General features: G+C 37.8%; 1 protein-coding gene across 1 annotated transcript; it reads right to left on the reverse strand.

Moving 5' to 3' along the window:
• Positions 1-1,162: 1,162 nt before the first annotated feature.
• eIF3l (eukaryotic translation initiation factor 3 subunit l) lies at positions 1,163-22,368 on the reverse strand. The gene is made up of 10 exons (XM_045759075.2): positions 22,209-22,368; positions 7,742-7,926; positions 7,277-7,503; positions 6,683-6,912; positions 5,736-5,876; positions 5,252-5,464; positions 4,366-4,485; positions 3,908-4,036; positions 3,547-3,765; positions 1,163-1,409 (listed from the first exon to the last, which is right to left on the reverse strand). The coding sequence occupies exons 1-10, from the start codon at positions 22,230-22,232 to the stop codon at positions 1,275-1,277; spliced, it is 1,623 nt and encodes a 540-aa protein (XP_045615031.1). The 5' UTR covers positions 22,233-22,368; the 3' UTR covers positions 1,163-1,274.
• Between the last annotated feature and the right edge of the window lie 1,200 nt (positions 22,369-23,568).

Raw genomic sequence — 23,568 nt, forward strand, 5'->3', positions numbered from 1 at the left:
GAAAGAATATGAACAAGTCTACCACCTCGTTCATACTTCACTGCTGTTCTTGATTCGTGAGTAAATTGTTAGCCATCAGTTTATCATAAAATTAATGCCATTTAGATTAATTAAGTAATTTTTGCAAATTAAATGCTGGGCATAAAATTTGTGGTAGAGTATGCTTATTGGTTCAACAGTGACAGTAGTTGTATGGTATTGGCATTGTACATAGGTTACTATTTAAGGTTCATTTCATTCAATGTGATCAGTTCATGACACTTTTAAAGCATTTCAACTTGCCCTGTAGGAGTTGCTTCAATTTTTCTTGGGTTTTTGGTAGCATGCCTGATTTTATTTCATGGTATACTTCCTTAGCCAGGAAGCTGCAGAGGCCACAGAGTACCTGGACCAAGTACCTGACCTAAACATTTTTATGCCCATAGGGCTGTAAAATGCTCTGTACAGCATTCACACACACACACAAAGCTTGATTGTAGCAATTGTGTTAACAGCACTAATAGTGTTTTTTAATACTGGCTATGTTCAGTGTCATTTTTTTAGTGTGTAACCATTGTCAGGAGACCAAATCAGTTGGGCCTTATTGAACCTCCTGTTATACCCCCATTTCCTTACCAAAGTGTTGAGGCTGCTGGGCAGGCTCAATAACCACATGAGGTAACTATACAACTACCAGGTCTCCATGCATGGAAAAATGCACAAGTGGCAAAACCTAAATGCAGTAATTTGTTATAGGAGGAAGGGGAGGGCAGCAGACACCACCCACACCTGATAGAGGGTGGCAAATGAGCCCCTCAACACGTCAAGGCAACACCCTTGAGGGTGAATCGGAATTACCAGGGGGGGCCAGCTCAGTATTGCATTATCTTAAATGCTCTATTTCTATTTTTTTGTGTAACCACAGTAGCTTACCATCCCCATTTTTAACCCTTCCCAGTGGGGCTCAGGGCAACAAGTACGGGAACAGGTGGAATCCTAGTGACATAAGCTGCCATCTGGTGGTACACTGGGTTACTAGTACTTTGCTGACAAACTCCTCCTTTCTCTTTCTTATAAAAGTAGATAGTAGCAATTTAATATTTTATTTAAATAAATTCACGCTTGTTACAATAGACTTGGGCTAAATATAGAATAATATTTTAATGGTAAAAATGTGACTATGGATTATTTAATGTTTAATATGAATATCATAAACATCAATTATCAGTCGGCCATTTACAATGTAACTTACCATCCATTTCAATTACATCAAGACCATTCTGGTACATGCTTCCTTAAACTTTAACTTTTGCAAGGGAACGGTTCACTTCCTCCAATTTGTGGATTTGGCGGATGAAGAAATCTCCATACCTCTGGGCAACCTTGGTGTCTGCGATGTGGATCATATTTCCATCAATGAAGAAATCAACCTGTTGAAATTTTCACATTCAGTAATGAAGATACAATGTTCTCTGGCAAAACCATAATTAATGCATGCAATTTGAATGAAGGAATAAATTGTAAATATCCAAATTTTGGCAACTGATGATGGGCAGATTTTGGGGCATCATATAATGCCGAGATAATGTACAATACTTTTAATTTTAACAAATCTGTGATTAAAACTGCATAAAATTAAAAGGGAAAAATTAAGCATTCAAATGGAGTACTGTATAGTAGTTCCTTATTCAGTTACATTGCACGTTTTCTTGTGGTTAACCAGTATATTACAAAATGACACGCACACAAGCGTTTGCCGTGGAGTGAACCCAAAAAAACGTTTTCGCAAACTTGATTTCTTAACACTTTCGCTCGGGGATGACGCATCATTGCGTCATCCGTTTACTGGCGGTAATGCCGGGGATGACGCAGCATTGCGTCATCCACTTTAAAAATTCGCCAAAAATCAGGTTCTTATCCGATTTTTTTGGGACTGGTTTTAAAATGCGCGCCGATGTCTTCCCATTTTCTTTGTTGCGCCTAGTGGCCCGCAGGCAGTGCGGCACACGCCGTCGGCCCATTGTTTTCGCTCCACTGTTGTGACCAGGGTCGCCTCCCCTCGCGTCTCAAACGTGTGAACATTTCGGCTATTTTCCGTGGCTATATTTCTTACTGCGGCTTCAGAAACTATCTACGCTTACTCCACGATGGATAGTGATCATGAACAAGGCCCTTCCAGGAAGAAAATTGCGAAAGAAAGACGTGAAAAGCAGAAGCCGAGTAGTGTACAGGAGAAGTACAAGCATGTGAGACTAACTCCCACCATCCACTCCACCTATACAAAACATGGGTTGACCCTGCAGGAAACGTTTTCCAGGAGCAGATGGAGTGGATAAAACAAATGTTCAACCCATGTCATGTTCAACACACAACACTGAGGTGGTAAGTGCAAATTTTTTTTATTATTTATTTATTTATTTTTTTTCATACTTTCCCATATTGTACAGGCAATGTTGTTCTTCAATTGGCCCTTATATGCACATATCCATCTGAAGAATTCTATTAGGAACATTTTCATACCTAAATGAGCGCTGTAACACGAAAATTGAGATTACCACCAGGAAATAATACTAAACATATGTGGGCAGGAATTGGGAGTGTAGCGGGAAGGCGTCGGAGCGCTCGCTCACGGCTAACGCGTGGCCCGTCTTCAACTCATCGGCGGTTGGAGCGTGACCAGGTTTTTTATTTTATATGCTAATGTTCCTCTTGAGAATTCTATTACGAACCCATTGAGACCAAAATGAAAGACCTAGGACGAAAATTGAGGTAACCAGAGTGAAAATAGTGAAAACATTTTATCGCGTTTGCGCGCTCCCGGGTAACTCGTTCGCACTTTCTCTGCTTGCTGCGGGTAATTAGCCGGGCTTTTGGAGTTTATATGCATTTAGTGCTGTAGAGAATTTTATTGCGAACACAATGATACCAAATTTAATCTCGTAGAACGAAAATTGAGGTGACAAAGTTGAAGAGAGTATAAACTTTTTGGAATTGACGCGCGCTTCCGTGACACGCTGGGGCCCATATCGCCTTGTCGAGGGGTGGCGCGCGGGGTGCGCGAAAGTGTTAATATTCAGTGCTTCAATAATTGGACAATATATTAACATGCTTAATATTTAAAATAAATGAACTATTTTCCTATAATACAAATTAGTACTTTCTCCTGATCTAAGTTCTAAAATATAGAAATAGTCTTGTGTGGAAACTTGATGTATTGTATAAAAAAATTAAATATTTACTAAATTTAAAGTTAATTTATCATTGGCAGATATATTATAAATATTTTACAGTACTGTATCCCTTCAGACAAATTTGGGATTAAATGCTGCAAGTATATCTTTAAATAGAACACAAGTTTTCTGGTTTCACCTTCACCACTGGCAAATATTGATACATTTACTATTCCTACTGTCAGTCTTAATTAATTGACCAAAACCATAGTACCTCATACACACTGAGCTTATCTCATTCTGAAGTACAACTGGAGAAAAAGCATGTTGTAGGTCAAATGTTTAAATAAATTTACATTTAAACTAGCAGGAATTTGAACAATTCTCACTGTCTCACCTCTGAGTCACTCTGAAAGTCTCCTTGTAGGCCAGAGGTACCTTTAGTCCACACCATGTTGCGCATCTTGTGCTTGAAGCACAGAAGAGCATTACGAAAATCATCCTCACTCAGATCCTGGAAGGCAGCCATCTTCTCCATGGGCATAGTAGTGTAGAGCTTCAGGTATGACCTCATCACGCTGATTTGCTGCTGCTGCTGCACTTCATCCAAAAATACCTGAATATACACAACTTATAAACATTACCATACTAGATGGGGTTTTCCTACAATAAAATATATACTGTATAACAAAACTAATCTAATCCATATAATCTGGCATGTTTAACTAGGGTAATAAAAACTGGTTAATGATACTTGCCTTTAGTTGCTGTTGTAAGGGCTCTTTGTGGGGGTTTGCTTGTGTGGAGTCAAAAGGTGGAGGTACAGGGCTTAGAAACTTTGGGCAGGCAAATGTGAAACACTGCGTGAACTCTGCAGTGTCACCACGCTGAAAATATTACAGTATATACAATAATTATAGAAAATACAGTACTGTATTATTTATATTATATATATATATAGATATTTTCTAGACATTCTCTATCTGATCTAACTGTAAACATCTAAAACAGCATTAGGCACTTGCACAGAAAACAAGACCCCAAATTTTTCCATGAAATTTGGGGTCTTGTAAACAGGAATGACCAATGAAGTTCAGAAAATGTAGGTCATCATCTCTTCTATGAGTTTACTGATAATCATGTAATCCTTTTTCACTAATTAGATACGAGTCATTAATTTATCAACTTTACAAATACTTCTCGTGTATCAACTTACCGACATACAAGCCATCTTTGCAGCCAGAGTTTTCTCTCTCAGTGAGGACTGTACAGCTTCATCAATCCTTTGTGGATGAAGCACCATGCAAATGGATAGGAGTGTATACATCTGTTCAGTCTGCAAAGAAATGGCTTGCTGTATATAAATTCATAACCAAGATAAAGTTAAAGATCACATCTCAGACAACAGCATTATACATCATGATGAACACATTCTACAAAGAAATGTTAAAAGGGTAACTTCCCCACCCCTCTACTCTGCCCCTTTCCTGTATTTAAACACAGGCAAATATACCGTTTTCAGAGGGGTCGGACCTAGGTCGATATTTAAAGTTAAATACTGTATGCAATATTTGAACTTTGTAACGCTGCTGCTCACAAATGAATAATAACCCTCTATGAGGAGTTATTATGATAGGGGAAACTAAACATTCCAGTCACAAATGCTCTGGGCCACTAGGTGCAAAACAATGTCCTATGGCAGTGCCCTGTTTGGTACCAAGTGTGCAAATGACACAAATCAAAATCCAACACACATGAACCAATTTTCAGATTTGGGAATAAAGTGTAATATTTTAATTCTGCTAAAATTCTGAGTATTTTTTCCTTTTGGATTCATACTAATTTTATTAAAGCCAAAAGATAATACTATAACATAAGGATTAATGAGTACATGTACTTAACCATTCATGCTAAGGCCTAGGCCATTACATTATGTAAAACAACAGCAATCATCACATAATATTATACAAACCAACCCAACGTAACAAGCATTAAGATTGTTCGGCTAAAATGATTAAAATACTTATTACTGTACTAGTAATATGAAAAACAGGATGACACTGAAAAACTTTCACTGTCGTCCTGTGTCACACAATACCTACCTGTTTGTTGATCTGATCATTCTGGTAGTTTCTGGTTTGGAACATAGCCTTGGTGCGCTGAATGTACACCAAGATATTGGAAAATGTGCGAATAGCATCAGCATAGCGACGCATCATCATGTATGCAAACCCTACATAATAGTACGTTGTAATTTGACAGGCAGGTACACGAGAATACATAGATTTCTTGTTCAATTCAATGTTCTCCAAAACCTGAAAATATATTAATCCAAATTATATGTACATTCCTGAAGTGACACATCTAAATTGTCTTGAAAACGAGTAAAGACATTTACGGTATCAATATGTAATTCACCTCTGAGTCTTTACAAAGTCCTATTTGTGTTTACAGTACTACTGGACTGGTGGCAGGCAAAACTATAAGAATTACTGTACCAACAACAAAGATAGAATCTATATGAAATTTACACAATCCTGCAAATATTATTTATTCAATAATTTGATTTTAATAGCTAAACTTCACCTTGATAGCCTGATAGTAGTCCCCAAGCAGAGAATGAAGCCGTAGGAGGCCAATAAGTGAGAAGTAACCCAACATCTTGTACAGTGGATGGCGACCAAATTCACCTGCCACACTGTCAGGATCTCCACCACTAGTGTACACCTGTATGAGTACAAAATGGGTAGAAAACATTGTTGCATGATGTGCAAGTGGGCAATAGTGCATAAAAATAATTAGGTTTAGTACTTTCAAGCAAGATAAAACAATGTTATCTGCAGAACTTTTATAATCTAGATAATACTGCAAAATTCTTTAAAGATGAAATAACTTACATAAAACTTTTTTCTTTTATATAAAAACTGAAGCCAAAATGAGTTCATAAGTACTTTTAGTGATTTGTCAATCTTGAGCCCAGTCAAAATATTTATAGAAGACTTATTAACCCTTAAATGGCTCACATCAACTAATGTTTTTTACCACTGGCTACTATTACCGAACATAATTGTAAACTTTATAATTATACATTAAAAATAATTAATTACAAGAGTTTTGGAGCATATGGCACAAATGCACTCAAAAATATTTATTAACAAAATTGTGCTCATTTGTTTTTTCTTAAATCACTCGTTTATTAATTTTTCCCTTAAATTCTGTAACAAAATTACTCTAAATTTAAGGAACTAGTATCAATATTAAAATTTTTATTTTGAAATGCTATATATTCAAGTAAATATGGAATATTTGAAACTAAAATCTGTATGTTTCACTGTTATTTTGAAAGAAAAACATACAATTAATTTGCTTCAAATGTTGTAGAAATAGGCACTAAGGGTTAAAGCTACAACAAGGCCAAGTACTGGAAGCACTACAAATAAAGTTTTCAATTACCATATACAGTACAGTATTCTGAAAACCTAACTGTCATATAACCACTTTACTACGTAATTATGCAGGAATTTATAACTCACCTCAAGTTGTCTGTTGATATTGGATTTATCAACCAAACAATGCAGGACATTGAGTACAGAGTGAACATTCCAGATCTTGGGAGATTCTTTCAGCATCTCAATATCTGACTCACTCTTCTTGCCAAGTTTAGATCTAAACTGAGAGAACGACTGAAACTGATATATGAACTCATCAATGATCTCCCACAGCCACTGGTTGGGAAGTTCCATGGGCACAGGTGTTTCAGCACCTAAAAATTACAAAGTTATATCAGAAGATAAGTAACAGCACCAACTTACACCGTACACCCGAAGGTTAACAATGCATATTTAGTGTGACCCATATTTTAAAAGGTTTCAGTTTACACAATGTGATCTTGTGTGAGGGAAAGACTATGCAATTTAAATTAACTTACACAGTACAGTACATCCAGCTTATGTGACTTTTATAAAGCAATGCACGTTATCAGCAGCAAATATATAGAAAATAAACTGCACTTATTAGTTGGTTACATCATCACATTTTTAATAACAGAACTTTGAACTTTTTTTAAAACTAATACAAAATCCAACTGTATGCACCTTGTACCATACAAGACAAGTTTAATAACTTACTCAGGATATAATTGAAGAGATTACAATAGTTGTAATAAGACTCAAAACGTTGTGGTATAGTAGGTCCTCCTTGTACCCTGGCATATATGTGGCGATAGTACAACTCTCGATACAGAATGAGAAATATGTCATCCCGGCCATCTTGTTCTACTAGCTTGTTGCTATACAAATCTTCCACTTCAGGCCATGTCTGGGTCTTGTAGTACTCCTCAGTCAAACGATTGAAGCTGAAATACGCAAATGAAAGAAGTCAAAACATATTACAAACGTACACTATTATTAACAGTAACAATAATGATGATAATCATTCTAACTAGTTTTTCAATTATTGTAGAACATTAAAAAATTATAACTTTTTAATTATTTCACATTTTTTTTTTTAGCATTCACAACTATCATATACAGAGAGTGACTTGTGCAAAAACTAAGTAAACAAGTAAAACTAGCAAACAACAACATACTTACTCCAGATAAAGTGGAGGAATATCATACACATTCCCATCCCGGATGGCATCTCTGAAGTAAGTGACGTATTTTTTCACTTCTTCAGGAATGGAATAGGTTGGGTAGTTACTACGATCTCCATACTCTCCTTCACCTCTAACAGTGTAGTGGTAATTCTCAGGATCTTCCACAGGATAGTTGTCATACTGAATGTAAAAATTACACATTAAAATACAGAAATTAGAAAATGCTCCTTTAAAAAACAAAAAATTTCCATCCTGCTTAGCTGAAAATTAACCTCATTCTATAACAGAAGTACCATGTATGCTTGGTACCCGAATCACCGACTTTTTCACCAGAAATGTCCAAAAATTAACTAATTCAAACTTTTTTCAGGTTTCTTGTTCAGCAGAAAACACAATAACCCAAATTTCTATTAGAGTTTAAAAGTCAAGCACTCAAATTTATTCAGATTACTTTGAGATTCAGATAACTGAATATGAATTACCTAGCCCTTACTGTAGTGTATAGAACCAGGATTTTCAAATTGTGTTGGTGTTTCATTACATATATTCTTGTGCAATTCTAAGAGTGAAAGAGGCATTATTAATTATTATTATTCACACTCCCAGTGACATCAGAGAAGCCCATAGTTCGCCCAGTCAGATTGTGTATGATTGAAATGGCATTCTGATAGGCACTATATGGAGGCTCCGACTTAAATTAAGTGATACGAAATGCAAGCTCGGCCATCTCTTTGTGCTCCATCTTGTCATTATAAGTGAGGCAACCCTAGGGTTAAGATGTGGATTCCCCCGGAGCTCTAGTTCCGTCACTCCCTGCACCATAGTAGATTAAAGTTACTTCTGAAACTGCATCCTGTTTGTGCCAAGAAATAGCAACTGTGTGGGCTCCATTCAGCAAGACACGCCCATAGGAAATGCACATACAGTACGTGAATGTGGGCGCGAGCCAGCTGAAGAGTAAGTAAACTAATTATTTGCATATGCATTATTGTCTTGTATTGTGCGCTAAGTGTAGTCCAGCGAGCTTTGTGAATGTTCTTGACAGTTTGGGGCAGCCATTCAGAGCAAGACCTCCCATAGTGCCGGTTCTTGACCAAGCACAAACATATGCTTGGTCAAGAACATGTGTCACATGTGTGAGAACATGTCAGATTTAATTTTACAAGCATCATCTTGAGCTCCCAATTGTCCCTTGAATACGGCAGTGGTGTTTAGGCAGCCATTATTGCTCAAGGTGTTAATTAACAGTGTCAAGTTAGGTTACATTACATCCCCTGGATATCGTCAGCATGAGACAATACTATGCATAGATCAAAATGACAGTTTTGAGATTGACAGAACTATCATAGCCTATGACAGTTCAAAATAAAGACAATTATCCCCCCCTCCTTTCCATTTTATACATTTCTTCTGTGTTCTAATTTAATTATAAATTTGTATGTTACAGCACATGGTGTTTCAGGAAATCCTTTCTTCCTTATACAGTACAGTATTTGCAAACTTTGTCATATCGGTTCCATAAACAGATCCTCCGCCAATACCAGAGGTCAATAAATTTGATGAATCAAAATATTTGATTTCCCTGTACCACAAGGTCAAGATCAGACACTACTTATACTTTATCTGGTAAGAATTCAAGGTCTTGTGCCTGTTGCTCTAGGCATTTTACCTTATTGATTGATGTGAGCAGTTAGCATTCCTGTCCAGCTCAACTGCACACTTCCACAGTCCACGTTTAACCAGCAAACCTCTCTCTCAAAGTGGCAGCTGACTGAAAAGCATTTGCTTTATTAGCTGAATTAGTCAATGTTCCACCCCTGAGGGAACAAACCACACAGCACTCAGGGTTGTAGATATCGCCAACCCAACAAGCAGCATGGCAGAGGCAAAAAGAATGACCATCGTCTGGTAGAAAAAATGATGAGCATTCTTCAAGTTGACATGGCGAGAGCAGGCTCTACGTGGTCGAACAAACCATGCCAAAGTCCCACCAGGAAATTACCAAGACCTGAAGGCAGCTAACCAAGCAGGACAACCAGACGCACAGACCGCTCGCCAGAAGACGTACAGGAAGCGCCACCAAAACAACCAGGTTATGACTGGTGACTGGTGTGTCATACACATGCGAGCCCAAGCATAACCAACACAATGACCCCAGCCAAGGGCCCAAACAGAGGAGACACTTTTGAATAGCCCCAAGCAAGGCTCTACACCCCGGTGGCCTGGCCTCTCAAGGTTAAACTCCCAAATACACCAGAGAAGATATCGGTCAGTGCAGGAGCAGTGCTAGTAGGCACCCTGACAAGGAACCCAGAGCACATACAGCCCAAAGAACAACAAAGCCAAGCCTGAGCAATAAGCCAGATTGAAAGCATGCACATGAAGCAAATACCATACTAAAATGGAGAACAGTACAAAGCAAATGTCCCCCACAGGAACAATTCCAAGGATGGCTGGCACTTGGCTTGAAGCAGGGAGGGTAGGAGTCTTGTCATGTCTAAAAGATCCAGAACAGCAGTGTCCCACAGGACATCAGCCAAACAACTGACAAGATAGCTATGCATGGAAGCCAGGCTGCCTAATGGTGACATTAGATGCTATGAGGCATGTGCTAATTTTTAATGTTTTTCTTGTGTGTGTGTGAATCGTTTGCAGAGTTCTTTGGCATTTGAGGATTTGGTTTTAGTTAATCCTCCAGTTGTCTGTAAAGCTTCACTAACTTTCTGGATGCTTTCCCAATATGGTGGTCAATTATCACTTGCTCTCTCTCTGCTTCCGAGAGGAGGGACAGGTTTCACCTTTGGTTCTCTGTAGGTCTAACAGAACACCCACATCTGATGCGACCGATTTGCATGGAACAACCTCGGCAAGATATCAGAAAATGTACAACATGTTCAGGACATGTGCAAGGATGATATACAGTAATTGGAAAGAAAAATACAAACTATCTACCATATTTATTTGTAAATAAAGGAACTCAAGCTGTATGAACTCAAAATTTCTTACAGATTACCTATCATTAAATATCTGCAATGACCACAAATACATAAAATGGTGGTTGTGCATACCATCCTCACACTAAAAATGCCCCTCAGATTTGATGCAAACAACAACAGCAGCAGCATCAAAACTGGGATGCTGTAACAAAATTGAAGCTACTTAATTAGTGCACAGACTTAAATGCACTGACCTCAAAAGGTAAATGGTTCATCTAGTTTTGTATTTAGGCTATACAAAATCATAAATACATGAACTCTTTATAAAACTGTTGAAAGATCATTATCAAAATACTACTATTAGTAATTTCACGTGTCAAACATTATACAATCAATTACCTTCAGTTATCCAAGTTCACATACAGTACACGGATACACAAGTAGGATTTTTTTGAAAGAAATTAAGCCCCCACCAGAAGTTGTAGGACTGGGAATGTTGTTCATGTGCAACTAGTGGAATAAAGAGGAGGGGTTGTGAACATTAAAGAGGAAACTACTCATGTGTCCTTTTTAAAGTTCAAATCTAGAATGGCTACATATGATTAACGCACAACATAAAGTATAACGTTAGCCCTTGAACTGCACACAGTGAATTACAGCACTACTGGTGATGGTGGTGGTGTGCACGATAGCACTCTTGAGTACTGTATATCGTGACATTTAAAACGACCACGGGGCTCACATTTGCTTCCTCACCGTCCATGTAACCATCCCCCTATCTTGGGGAAAAAATTAAATAAATCACGAGTCCCCTACTGGCTCTCTAGGGCTTTAGTAAAAAGGCGAGGTCTATGTTTGGCACATCACCAGCCAGTGTCTAAATGTTTACCATGTATATATATTTACAGCAAAGGCAAAATGTGTAATACTGTATTTGCAAATATAATATTTATGCCTATACAGTACACACACATTATATTACTGTATATACATATATTTATATATTACAGTATATAAATATATATTATACATTATACACATGTATATATACATACACAGTATTAGCAGGGAATAAATGTGTGTACTGTATATTTATATATAAAAAAAAGGAAGCTTTGCATATGTACAGTACAAAGGATTTTCAAAGTTATGCATAATGACCATCTTTGGCACATCAATACAACCTGCTAACGCAAAAAAATAGAGAAACAAAATAAATCAAATTTTATTCCTATGCAGCACCTCGCCTCATTTCCACCGAAAAAAATGCAATTTTTAAACGCAAAGCGCAAAACAAAAACACAACTTTAGGTAAACAACAAGAGGTCAACACACACCCACACCCACCCCACACACTCACTTTTGGATTTTCATCCTTCCTGGATGTTAATTAACAATCCCAAGAGAAAAACAAAATTCATAATTTTTTTTTTGTGAGCACCACAGAGCTGCCGCATTTAACAGGTGCACAGCACAGGGATTAAATAAAACCTGTAAACAATTCTTATGGGCCACCCAACATAACACAAGGGAATGGGACCAAGTAAATTCTTCAAGTAAACAATAGAACAAAGTGATGTTGTAATAGCTTTAAGAACTCGTTCTATAACATTTTTTATTTACCACATAAATTATACACTACAGTTGAAAACTGTCCAGTCAATAAGCAATTCTTCATTGGTGCAATATTTACAATTGAGCAACCAATTGGTGGAAAATAATTAGTACAAGAAAATTATTCACATTTTTTTTTTTTTACTGTACTTCTGAAATTCGATAACTGCATTTACATAAAGTATTTAATATCTTTCAAAAGTAAAACCATAATTAATGAGTCATAATTTATCTGCAAAGAAAATGCACTTACCATACATTTTAATTGTATTTATCTTAAATTTGCAACATTAGCTGAAAAAGCTGAGTTATCAGAAGAAATGATATTCCTTGAAATATATTTTATAAAGCTAAGCAAAAAAATTTGCTTTTACTATATACAAAATTTACCAAATGCAGTGAAAATTAGAGCATTTTGGAGGGGAAATACAGTATATCAGAGGTAGATGGAACCAAACTACCACTGGTGTTCTTGGTGATTATATTGGATCGCTAACCTTGTTGGATTAAAACACCACAGAGGACCCATGCAGCTACGGCCCTGATCTACAAGCATAGAGCCAATCCTGTGGCAAAGAGAGATCAATGTAATACTGAATACTGTATAGTGTTCATACTACATCAAAAGCTTTCAAGTCTGGTACACCGGTGTAAAATACAAGATGTCAGAACTGGGGCTTCCACAGAGATTTGCTGCCATACTATGCAATTCAGACAACAGCCGAGCTCAGTACTGGTAGCTACTTGGGGAATGAAATCGAACCGAAATGTAGAGTACCACAAGGGAAGTTGTTCCATCACCCACTTTTCAACACACAGTATATATTGCTGACCTGCCCCCTCCCAAATATGGACAATGCATAGCGTATACTAAAGACAAGTCAAATAATCTGCCGCCCCAGGACAATCTGACATTACTGGCTGACAAAACCAGGGCGGCACTACAATTCATAAACTTTGAAAAATAATTGAAAACAAGTGCCAACAAACAAAAGGTTTCAAATAATACACATTATAAAAGTAAATCCAGAGCCTATTATCCTTGACAACCACCCAATCCAACATATGAATGTAGGCAGAATGCCAAGACAAAAGATTAATAGAACAGAAATCAAGATACAGTACATTTAAATGACAGAATAAACAAAGCAAAAACAATCTTGAACAAACTGTCAAGATTCCATAACCTTTGCACACTCCCCTGCATACCTTAAAGAAAACTAACATGCAAAAGTTAAATGGTACAAAATAAGGGGTTAAGAAATTTGACCAGATACAATGGCCATAAGACCAAACAATTCTGGAACTCCATGAATTTTTAACATCAGAGTGCAACAGCAAGCCACCAGGGCATGGAATATTATCAAAATGCAAGAAGACCCAATGCTAGAAAGAATACTCCATGTTGAGTCACCCCACAGATGGTGGACCAAGAGTTTGGATGTACTCAAGGGCAATCAAGCCCCAAAATACATAATTCGAAGTTGAAACACAGACTAGAATACCCTTGCACAACATGCAAAGGCCCTGACAAAACATCAAAACCTGTACAAAAGCATTTGAGTGTGTACGAGTGAATGGTATACAGTACTCGTCTAGACACCCATATATAGCACAGTACAGTATATTGAAATACACAAGACAAACCTACAAACACTTCGCTCCCTAACAAAACCTTAGCTACCAAATACACACACATTGTGTCAGCAAGGCAGACAGCCTGCCTGCTATCTTATTATATTTAACATTTCCTTCACTTGCACCTCTCCATCTTTAGCCCCCCTCTCAAAAAACCAGCTGCTGTAACACTTGTTTTAGTTCACAATCTATTTTGATTGTATTTTCATAGATAATAGCTCCATTTGAATGGATATCAAGCAATCATTTAAATGAGTTGGATTACTTCTGAAGCATCTTTATGCCACATTTTTCTTTTGACTCTGTCCAAACCTGCAGTCTGGTTTTGTCAATTGCCTTTTCTCAATTTTATATTTTTGTTTTTCAATTTTATGCTTTCTTCTCCAGAGTTCAGCAGAGCCAGCACTCATTTTCAGTTTTTGCCTCAAGCGTTTCAGTTCTATGCAGTTACAAACATTCATCCTCAGACGTTTATTTTCATTGTATAAAAACCGAATCTTCCTTTTCAAACAGGCTTCCTGCTTTTTCTGTTGTCTAATAACTTGCTCTTCTAATTTTAACTCCATTGTTAATTTTTCAACTTTCTCCTCAAGTGTCCTGCAGGCAAGTTCAGAGCAACTTTTTATTTCCTTCTGAGGAAAATCATCTTGAGGAATTTTAGTTTCTTTTCTCTTAATCTTTGGTAGCTTATACAGCTTTTCTTGAGCTTCAACCAAACCTGAACCACTTCCCTTAGATTTTTTCAGGGTTTTTAAGTTCTTTGCAATAAAATGAAAACTAGTGCACAGTGTATCAATTGAAACATCTTCAACAGGACACTTGAATATTGTGCACATGTAATTCAAAACAGTTTTCCATGCAATTTTTTTATTCTGACGATACAGATGTATTTCATTAATTAAGCCACGTTTTATGTCTGCAGGTTGTAGGGTTACAATTTTTGTAGCAAAGTTTTCTTCAGTTAAACCAAGAGCATCACTGTAAACCCCCAAACTAGTCATACTTGACACCTGTAACAAAAATAAATTTGGCATATCAATTACCAAGTACAGTACTCTGTTATCCTATTATCTAATTTGTGCTTATACTTTCATATACAATATTTTATGTAATGAAAATTATGTACTAGCTCAACTTGATTATATATTAATTTTAGGTGATTGGATCATTCAGAATGTAAGAGATTCAAACTTTATCATTTATAATTGCCTAAATTAAATTTAAATCATTGCTAAAAAAAACCTCAAACCTACCAGTAAAGTACATTATAAATTTAATAATGCCTTTATAACAATATTTACAAATATTGTTATAAGAAGCAGCAATTGCCCAATTTTTACCATTGTCATCAGCATTTGGATTCGATAACTATCAGGAATTAAGATCAAGGAACTTGTCCACCATTTGCAAGGAATCATAAGCATTTAGTATGTTTAGAACATTCAAATGTGTTAATCGAGAAATCAAGGATTAGAACACAAAACTTGCAACTTGTGGAGTAATCACAAAAAAAAAAACTTACTTTACTGGAGATATATACCAGGCACTTTTCATACACAGTACAGGTGAACCTCATTTAACGCCGGAATTACGTTCCTGAAAACCGTGACTCGATTGAAATGACGTTCAGTGAAACCAAAAACTTCACAGACCTAAAGTTATAAGCAAGGATCACATTCCTAAGATACTGAAAAAGATGATGTTTGGTAATTCGTTCATTCACCTTTGTCATACCTACCTAGCACTTAGCTTGGTTTCTAATGAAATTGTCTTCCTTTGTTTCTTTGGCCTATCATTAGAATTACAACCTGTTGAAGCCCGTTTACCCACGCCACCTTTCCCAAGGAAATTTGTCACTAATAATATAGAGCTTAGAGCTTGCAACCTTGTTTGCCCATGATCAGCTGGCGAGATACATTTGTTTCAGCAGCAGTAAAATTCTCTTAGTAAGGCGTTAAAATGGACATATGGTTGTATTATATTAATACAGCACAGTACTAGTATTATATAATTGTTATGTACAGTACATATTGTGGGCAATTATTTTCGGCAAATGAAAAGTTAATTTTTAATAATATATACAGTACAGTGTTTGTTGACAATATTAGCTCTCGTATACTGTACAATACTATGTTTTCTGTAAGTACCATAGACTTCCACATTGTTTTCTCGATCCTACATTAATAAACTTAAAGTAGAGCCGTTTGCCTGCAAGACCTTAAACTTACTATTTTTTTTCTAACAACGTAAAAATTAAATGAGGGTCACCTGTATCAGTGTTGCCATGTAATGAAGTCATTACCCCATTTCCTTTGTGGTAAAGAGAATAAGAGGGGTTAAATATATTGAATGTCTAATAAATCTTAAAAGGCCACTGCTATATGCTGTAATGTGAAAAGAAAGCACATTATGTTTACCATTGTGTAGAATTTAGAAATCCTTATAAAACACTGAACATTGTAGTGTTGGGCCATTAACAATCTCAAGACACTAAGAAATACAGTAATATAAAAAACTGTTGAAGTTTTACACTTGGCAAAGCACAGCACAATGCATAGGGCTAGGTCAGCCAATCCTGATAAGTTACTGTACAATGTAAACCTACTGGAATTGACATTTGTATCAGACATCTTCTAGAACAATCTATGTTCTATTGAATTCAACATGCTATTTTTTAATTTTATAACCTACAGTACAACCAAAGATCACAGCACTGTCTTTATTAGAGTAGAAGGAAGTGTTTTGCACACCCATTTTGATCTAAAAATCACCTAAGAAAATTTCTTCTAAATTCCTGTCCAGGAACGTATGGACTTGCTCCGAAGTTAATCTTTCAATACTTTTTACCACAACCAATCAATTTAAACAGGTTTTCCACTGTATCTAGCTTTCCTAAATACCAAGATCTTTTCGAGTAGTTCACTCTAGTTAAAGCAATGCCCCAGTGAAAGTGCTATATTTCTAAATGTGAACCTTGAATTAGGCCAAGCAATTTCATCAAGAGCTGTAAATTGGTAAGTCTTTTATTCTCTGGCAAGTTACATGTTGCATCATAACATTCACCATGTGAAACTGGTTAGCAACTGCTGAAAAGCCCATTGATAAGTAATGTACACCACCAATTTTTCCAAGGATGACTATTGAACTAAAAAATTAATTATGAACCTATAAAATAAGAGTCCTGCTTTCTCAATTTTATTATCTCTACAGAAGTCCACACTGTTCATTTTGAAAGTGGAAATTGTAACTTGCCAAGTACAGTATAGTAAATACAGTTTTATGATTAAATGATGGAATAAGCCTTCTGCAGTGTTCCTCGCCCTACAAATACCATGTCTGAAAGACCTGGAGCATTGTCCACCATGACATCAGTGAAAGATAGCAATGAAGATGGCTTTGTGCAGAAGCCAGGTCACATGGTGGTAACATTTGGTACAATGTTTTCGCGCTAATTTTGAATATTTTGTTCCGAGTGAATCATTTGCAGAGGTGTTTGGCATTTTCAAGTCTTTGGTCTTTGTTAACCCTTCAGTTGTCCATAAAGTTTCAAAGATTTTCCCGATTCTTTCTCCAGTGTCGTGGCAAATTGTCACTTGCTCTGTGAACCTCTGTGATTGGGCCAGGTTTTGGCTCTGGTCCCCAGAAGGCTAAACACAAAGACAACACCTGATGTGACTCCTTTACATGGAGCAATCTCAGTGAACAACCAAGAAATACCTGTAATTAACTGACAATCCTCTTTTGGCTGTTACAAACAGACAAACCAAGTTTGAATTTCCAACATGTTGAACCTAGACTCAGTGGTTAGAGGACAGCCCGGGGCACTGAAGATTAGCCAACTTGAGACAGATAAGAGATGAGCAGGGGTAGTTTAGGGAAGGATGTGGTTAATGTAAAAGGATTAGCAAATTGTAACAGTTATCAAGCCCATTAAATAAAGCAGGAGGCAGCAAGGGGTAAATGAAAAGCAAAGAACAAGACAACCAACAGTTACAAACAACATGCTAAGGAAATTATACATGCTTCATCAAGCTGAACACTGAGAAACTTGTTACATCTTAACACACAAATTAGTTCAAATCACTTTCCAGCTATAACCCTTACAGATATAAAACAAAAGCATACATTTTAAATCTTACCTGCATTGATTGGAGAATGGTGAACGAGAATAGAGTAACATCTCCATCTCATAAATGGGCTTTAATCCACAGGGGTCTGGACGATGGTGTGCACATATGCCAATAACAGGATCGTCCAATATATTTATGAATTTTTCAATAAACCAAAATGATTAATGAAACAATTCCATGCTTTGGCTACTGAACAATTAATAAAGTCCAACAACCATGATTTCATGTAATAAAGTTCACATATGCCAGCTGCTGTGCAGAGGTAGAAAAGTTGTTGGTTGTAGATGTATATGTAACCAGTAACTTAACATTAGCAAATCTGACACGGGCCAACTCCTTACCCTTTCAGAATACCAAAAACAATGTTCAGACATTTTTGTCGCCCCATATGTTACGGACCCGAGCCCAACGTCCGAGCACGGAGCAGTGACGACCACGCCATCTGTGGGTCAGCTCCCGAAACCCCCTCCAAATGGACGGCGCCATCAAGTGAGGACAGGAAATACCAGCCACAAGGGCTAGTTTCCCGTCCTGATCAGCTCATAACACAGCCGCTGCTGACCTCTGGTGAGGTGGCGCTCAGACAGCAACGCCATCTATGGAGTGGATAGGTGGGCGTTTGGGTCTGAGCCGGTAAGTGACGTGCCCTAGAGTGTCCCTAGTACTGATGACGTGTCTGATTACAGAGTCGACCTGGGACTGCTGAATCGGACAGTGGATCAGTCTACCCAAGGCAGCCGTCTTGTCTCCAAGTGTTTGCTGCAGCAGCTGAGAGTCGCCCCCCGGATGAACACTGTGGTGTTAGCCTGCCTGTGAAGTGGCAGTTGAGGGATTGTCATACCCGGGACCGACTGGTGGAGACGCTTAACCACTGGGGTGTTGTGGAAAGGAGAGTGACCTGTGGGATCACACGTGGCTCCTGACTAGGGCGCGACCTTAGTATCGATCGTGGAGTGGCCTAACCAGCGTTGCTGATTGGAACCTGCCAGCTACGGGCTGGATTTGTGGTTGACGGCCTCCACGACGGTGCCCCCAGTGGAACTGTGATTTGGCTGGCCTGTGGCCAGGGTAGACTCAAGAGAATCGAAGGATTCATCGTAAGGCCACAAGAGGACTAAGAGCTTAGCCTTGTTGAGCACCGTGAACGTCCAGAGTCTTCAGAGGAAGACTACGTTGTGTATAATAGTGTTTAACCCCCCCCCTTGTGTAACCTTTTATATATTATTTATGGTGACGGTAATAATTATATTATTAAGTTTTTGCCTTTATTTCCCTTCCCCTTTAATTTACTTGCGTTACGGATCACATCCCTTGAAAGCCACTATTAGCTTGGGGCCGGATACCCTACCTCTAACAACATCAGAGTAAGAACCCGGTTGCGACCCGAGAGGGCCGTAACACCATACAGTGGACCAGATTGAAGTAAATAGCCAAGTCACACACGATGCTAAATCAAAATGCAAGTTTATCAATGTTGGCTAATGTATTTTAGTGAAATTGACCAAATGAAATGAAGTAGTTTGTCTACAATTATAGTATAGCAACCCTGTACAGTACATTTATGTATTACATAGCCTACTAACAAGATAGGAAAGTAATTAGATTAAACAATATTTGTAGTTACACAGAAAACTCAATTACAACAGTACATGTAAGTACTCCTATTTACTCAATGTATTTTACTAAAATACTAAAAACTAGAAAAAATGGGTGTAAATTGGATGAGCTTACATTTAAGAAAGACCTGGGTAAATAATGGTTTGGTAATAGGGTTGTAGATTTGTAGAACAAATTACTGGTAACAATAGAAGTATACCTGGAGAGGGTTTTGGGAGTTGTTCTCTCCGTGATACTGTTACTTAGTCCAACAGGTTGTTGCTTGGAGCGGCCGCAGACCCACATATCCACTACAGCCTGGTTGGTCTTGCACTTCTTGCAAGAACCTGTCCAAGTGCCTTCTGAATATCTCCACCTTCATTCCGGCAATATTTCTAATGCGTGTTGGGTGTTGAACAGCTATGGACCTTTGATGTTCAGACAGTTTTCTCCGATGGTGCCTATGGCACCTCTACTCCTCACTGGTTCTATTCTGCATTTCCTTCCGAAGGGAGTAAGTAGGATCCTTTGATTGTTTCACTCGTAGGTTATACATACACGTATATGAATGAGTTTGGGTGGATATTAATAGGAGCTGCCTCGTATGGGTCAAAAGGCTTTCTGTAGTTACCTTCATTCTTATATGCCATTGGTCATAAGATCAGTTATCCAAGTGTCGGTAATTGGTCAGGGTCGTCGACCAGGCAGATTGGTCGATGAAAGGGCCGCGGGAACGCTAAGCCCCGAAAACACATCAAGGTAAGGTACTCTCACCCATTTGTAAAGGCAAGGTAATTATCAGGAGAAAGCACTAAGCCATTAAGACAATATAGCACTTTGAAGAGATATGAGAGGGATTTGGGATAGGACAACAGGAAGGAATGATATCCATCCATTTGGACAGTTGGGGATCGAACGACGGCCAGCAAGAAGTGAGGCCGTCACTAATATCCAGAGTCCAAGTGGTTGGGCACCCCATTTATAAAAGGATATCACTAGTACAAACCTAAACACTAATTTATACAATATCCACCATCCTTTCAATGCTATTGCATAGCATACCTGTGACAACATACAGTAGAGTACTTGGTACCTCCCCGCCCCCTTCATAATCCAAGCAGCAAATCACTGGCTCCTCAAATGTTCAGTGGCTTTTATCGCAAAACCCACTGAACATCAGTTTTAATATCAATACACAAAATGGCATAAATCTAATAAGCAACATGCATAAACACTGAAAAGTTAAATATTCATTTTAACTTTTAAACTTCAATATTTCAACAGACTACATTAAATTTTAAGGCTCCTTTAAATAATTTTTATGCAAGTTTCATCCAACAATATAAATTTGCTAGCACAGTATTTTCTTTGGCCATGGGTGGTCCATGACTGGGCAGTATAATGCCAGAAACGCTGCTTCTTCATATTGATCACTGTTCCATTAATAAAAATAATCTCACTGCCCAAGACAAAAAAATAACCGGACAATATGAAGTGGAGAGACAGTAACGGCCTCAGCATGCAAACGTGTTCAGAGCATCGTGTACACACGAGCGAACACGACCTTTGTGAGACTCGAGTTGGAATATGCAGTTGTATGGTGCCCACATCTTAAGAAGTACATCATTAAAGTAGAAAAGGTGCACAAACATGCAACTAAATGGCTTCTGGAACCAACCGAAAAACAAGAGCTACGAGAGGCGAGGCTAGACGCAATAAACATACCAAAACAAAAGTAATATGATCACTATGTACAAAATAACAGGAATTGATAAAATTTACAATTTTGAAAGCTGCAACTTCAAGAACAAGAATATATAGGTTCAAATTAAGGAAACAAAGCTGCTGGAAAAAAAGACAAGAAATATTCTTTCGCAATCAGTGGTAGACGGTTGGAACAAGTGAGGTGGTGGAAGCCAAAACTGTCAGTAGTTTCAAGGCGTTATACGACAGAGTACTGGGAAGACGGGACACCATATAGCGTAGCTCTGATCCTGTAACTACACTTAAGTAGTTACTCAAGATAATAAAGTGGGGTTTTTGGTTAGCGGCAAAAAGAAAAGAAGACATTCTTCATTTCTTTCAAGTCACACATTTATACCCGACAGTGTGAGCCCATGCAGTCCAAGGAGCACCGCTTATATAATAGTGAGAAACAAGGTGACGAAAGTGACAGCAACAGTGATATTAGTAACAATTGATGTAATAATGAGAGCCTGAGGTGTGGAGTATAGTCAGAGGAAAGTGTAGCAGTGTGTCTACACCTGCCACCATGACCTGCTCTTGACCCGTGCAGACCTAACCTTTCCATACATGTGGACTTAATCTACCCTAAACTTAAACAACTTCACATATAATATATAGAATTGACTCTTATTAGCAGACTACTGAAACCGGTGCCTCAACTTTTAAGAAAATATGGTCAGTATTGTACTGTGAAAATGGGCTACAGAATATACCAAGCAGACTATTATCACAACATTGAACAACTGTACACCTTTCACTAATTCTGTTCAGGGTGCAGCAACTATTAACGTGCTCCGCTCACCTCGTCCACAAATTCGTTGTACATCTTGACCGATTTTCAGCACAAAATGTTGAAGGGTGGCTGTGTGTGGGACACTATGGGTGAGTAGTGTGGTGTTGACGAGCAGCAAGCAGCCAGCGCTCCTGATTGGTCCAGCCGCGCCGACACGCTAGGTGCAGGACCACACTCCTCTGTGAATGGCTGACGGCACGCACAGACCGAAAGTCCATGCTGATTGGTAGAGAATATGGCCACCTTATTTTTTTTTGTTATCTCTCTCTCTCTTAAGGAGAGGGAACTATCAGGAGAAAGCGCCAAGCCATTACGACTATATAGCACTGGGAAGGGGTCAGGATAAGGAAAAAAGAAGCCTAAGGTTATTAATATAAAAAAACTACGAGGAACCATTGTTGATTACCCATTGCTATTGGGGGTGCTATATTAATTGGATTAGGGCATGGCTATACCAAAGGAAACAGAGACTTAGTATAAATGGGGTTAAGTCAGTGAGTGAAAATGTTATAAGTGGAGTGCCTCAAGGCTCTGTCTTGGGACCTCTGTTGTTTATAATATATATATATATATATATATATATATATATATATATATATATATATATATATATATATATATATATATATATATATATATATATAAATGATTTAAATTTAGGTTTGAGTAGCAACATTTGCAAATTTGCCGATGATACAAAAATCGGTAGGGAAATTAACACGGAAGAAGACTCATGCTGATAAATGTAAAGTTCTGAGACTAAGTAATGATGACAGAGTTACAAGATACGAGCTAGATGGTGTTGAGATTGCGAAAGGGATCTGGGAGTTATGATTAGTAAGAATTTAAAACCAAGGGATCAATGCATGAATGTTCGTAATAAGGCAAATAAGACACTGGGATTTATTAATCAAAGCGTTAGTAACAAGACACTTGGTGTTGTTCTTCAGTTATATCTTGCTCTGGTTAGGCCCCATTTAGATTATGCAGTTCAGTTTTGGTCGTCGTACTTAGAATGGATATAAATTCACTTGAACGTGTCCAGCGTAGGATGACAAAGTTAATTCCTCAAATTAGAAATCTTTCTTATGAAGAAAGATTAACAAAGCTTAAATTGCATTCACTGGAAAGGCGAAGAGTTAGGGGTGACATGATAGAGATTTACAAGTGGATGAATGGACATAACAAAGGGGATATTAATAGGGTATTAACAGTATCAACACAAGACAGAACACCAAACAATGACTATAAATTGGCTAAGTTTAGATTTAGGAAAGACTTGGATAAATATAAATACTGATTCGGTAACAGGGTTGGTGATTTGTGGAACCAATTACCGCGTAACGTGGTGGAGGTAGGGTCCCTCGAT

This window comes from Procambarus clarkii, chromosome 35, assembly GCF_040958095.1.
Source record: "Procambarus clarkii isolate CNS0578487 chromosome 35, FALCON_Pclarkii_2.0, whole genome shotgun sequence".
Taxonomy (NCBI): Eukaryota; Metazoa; Arthropoda; class Malacostraca; order Decapoda; family Cambaridae; genus Procambarus; species Procambarus clarkii.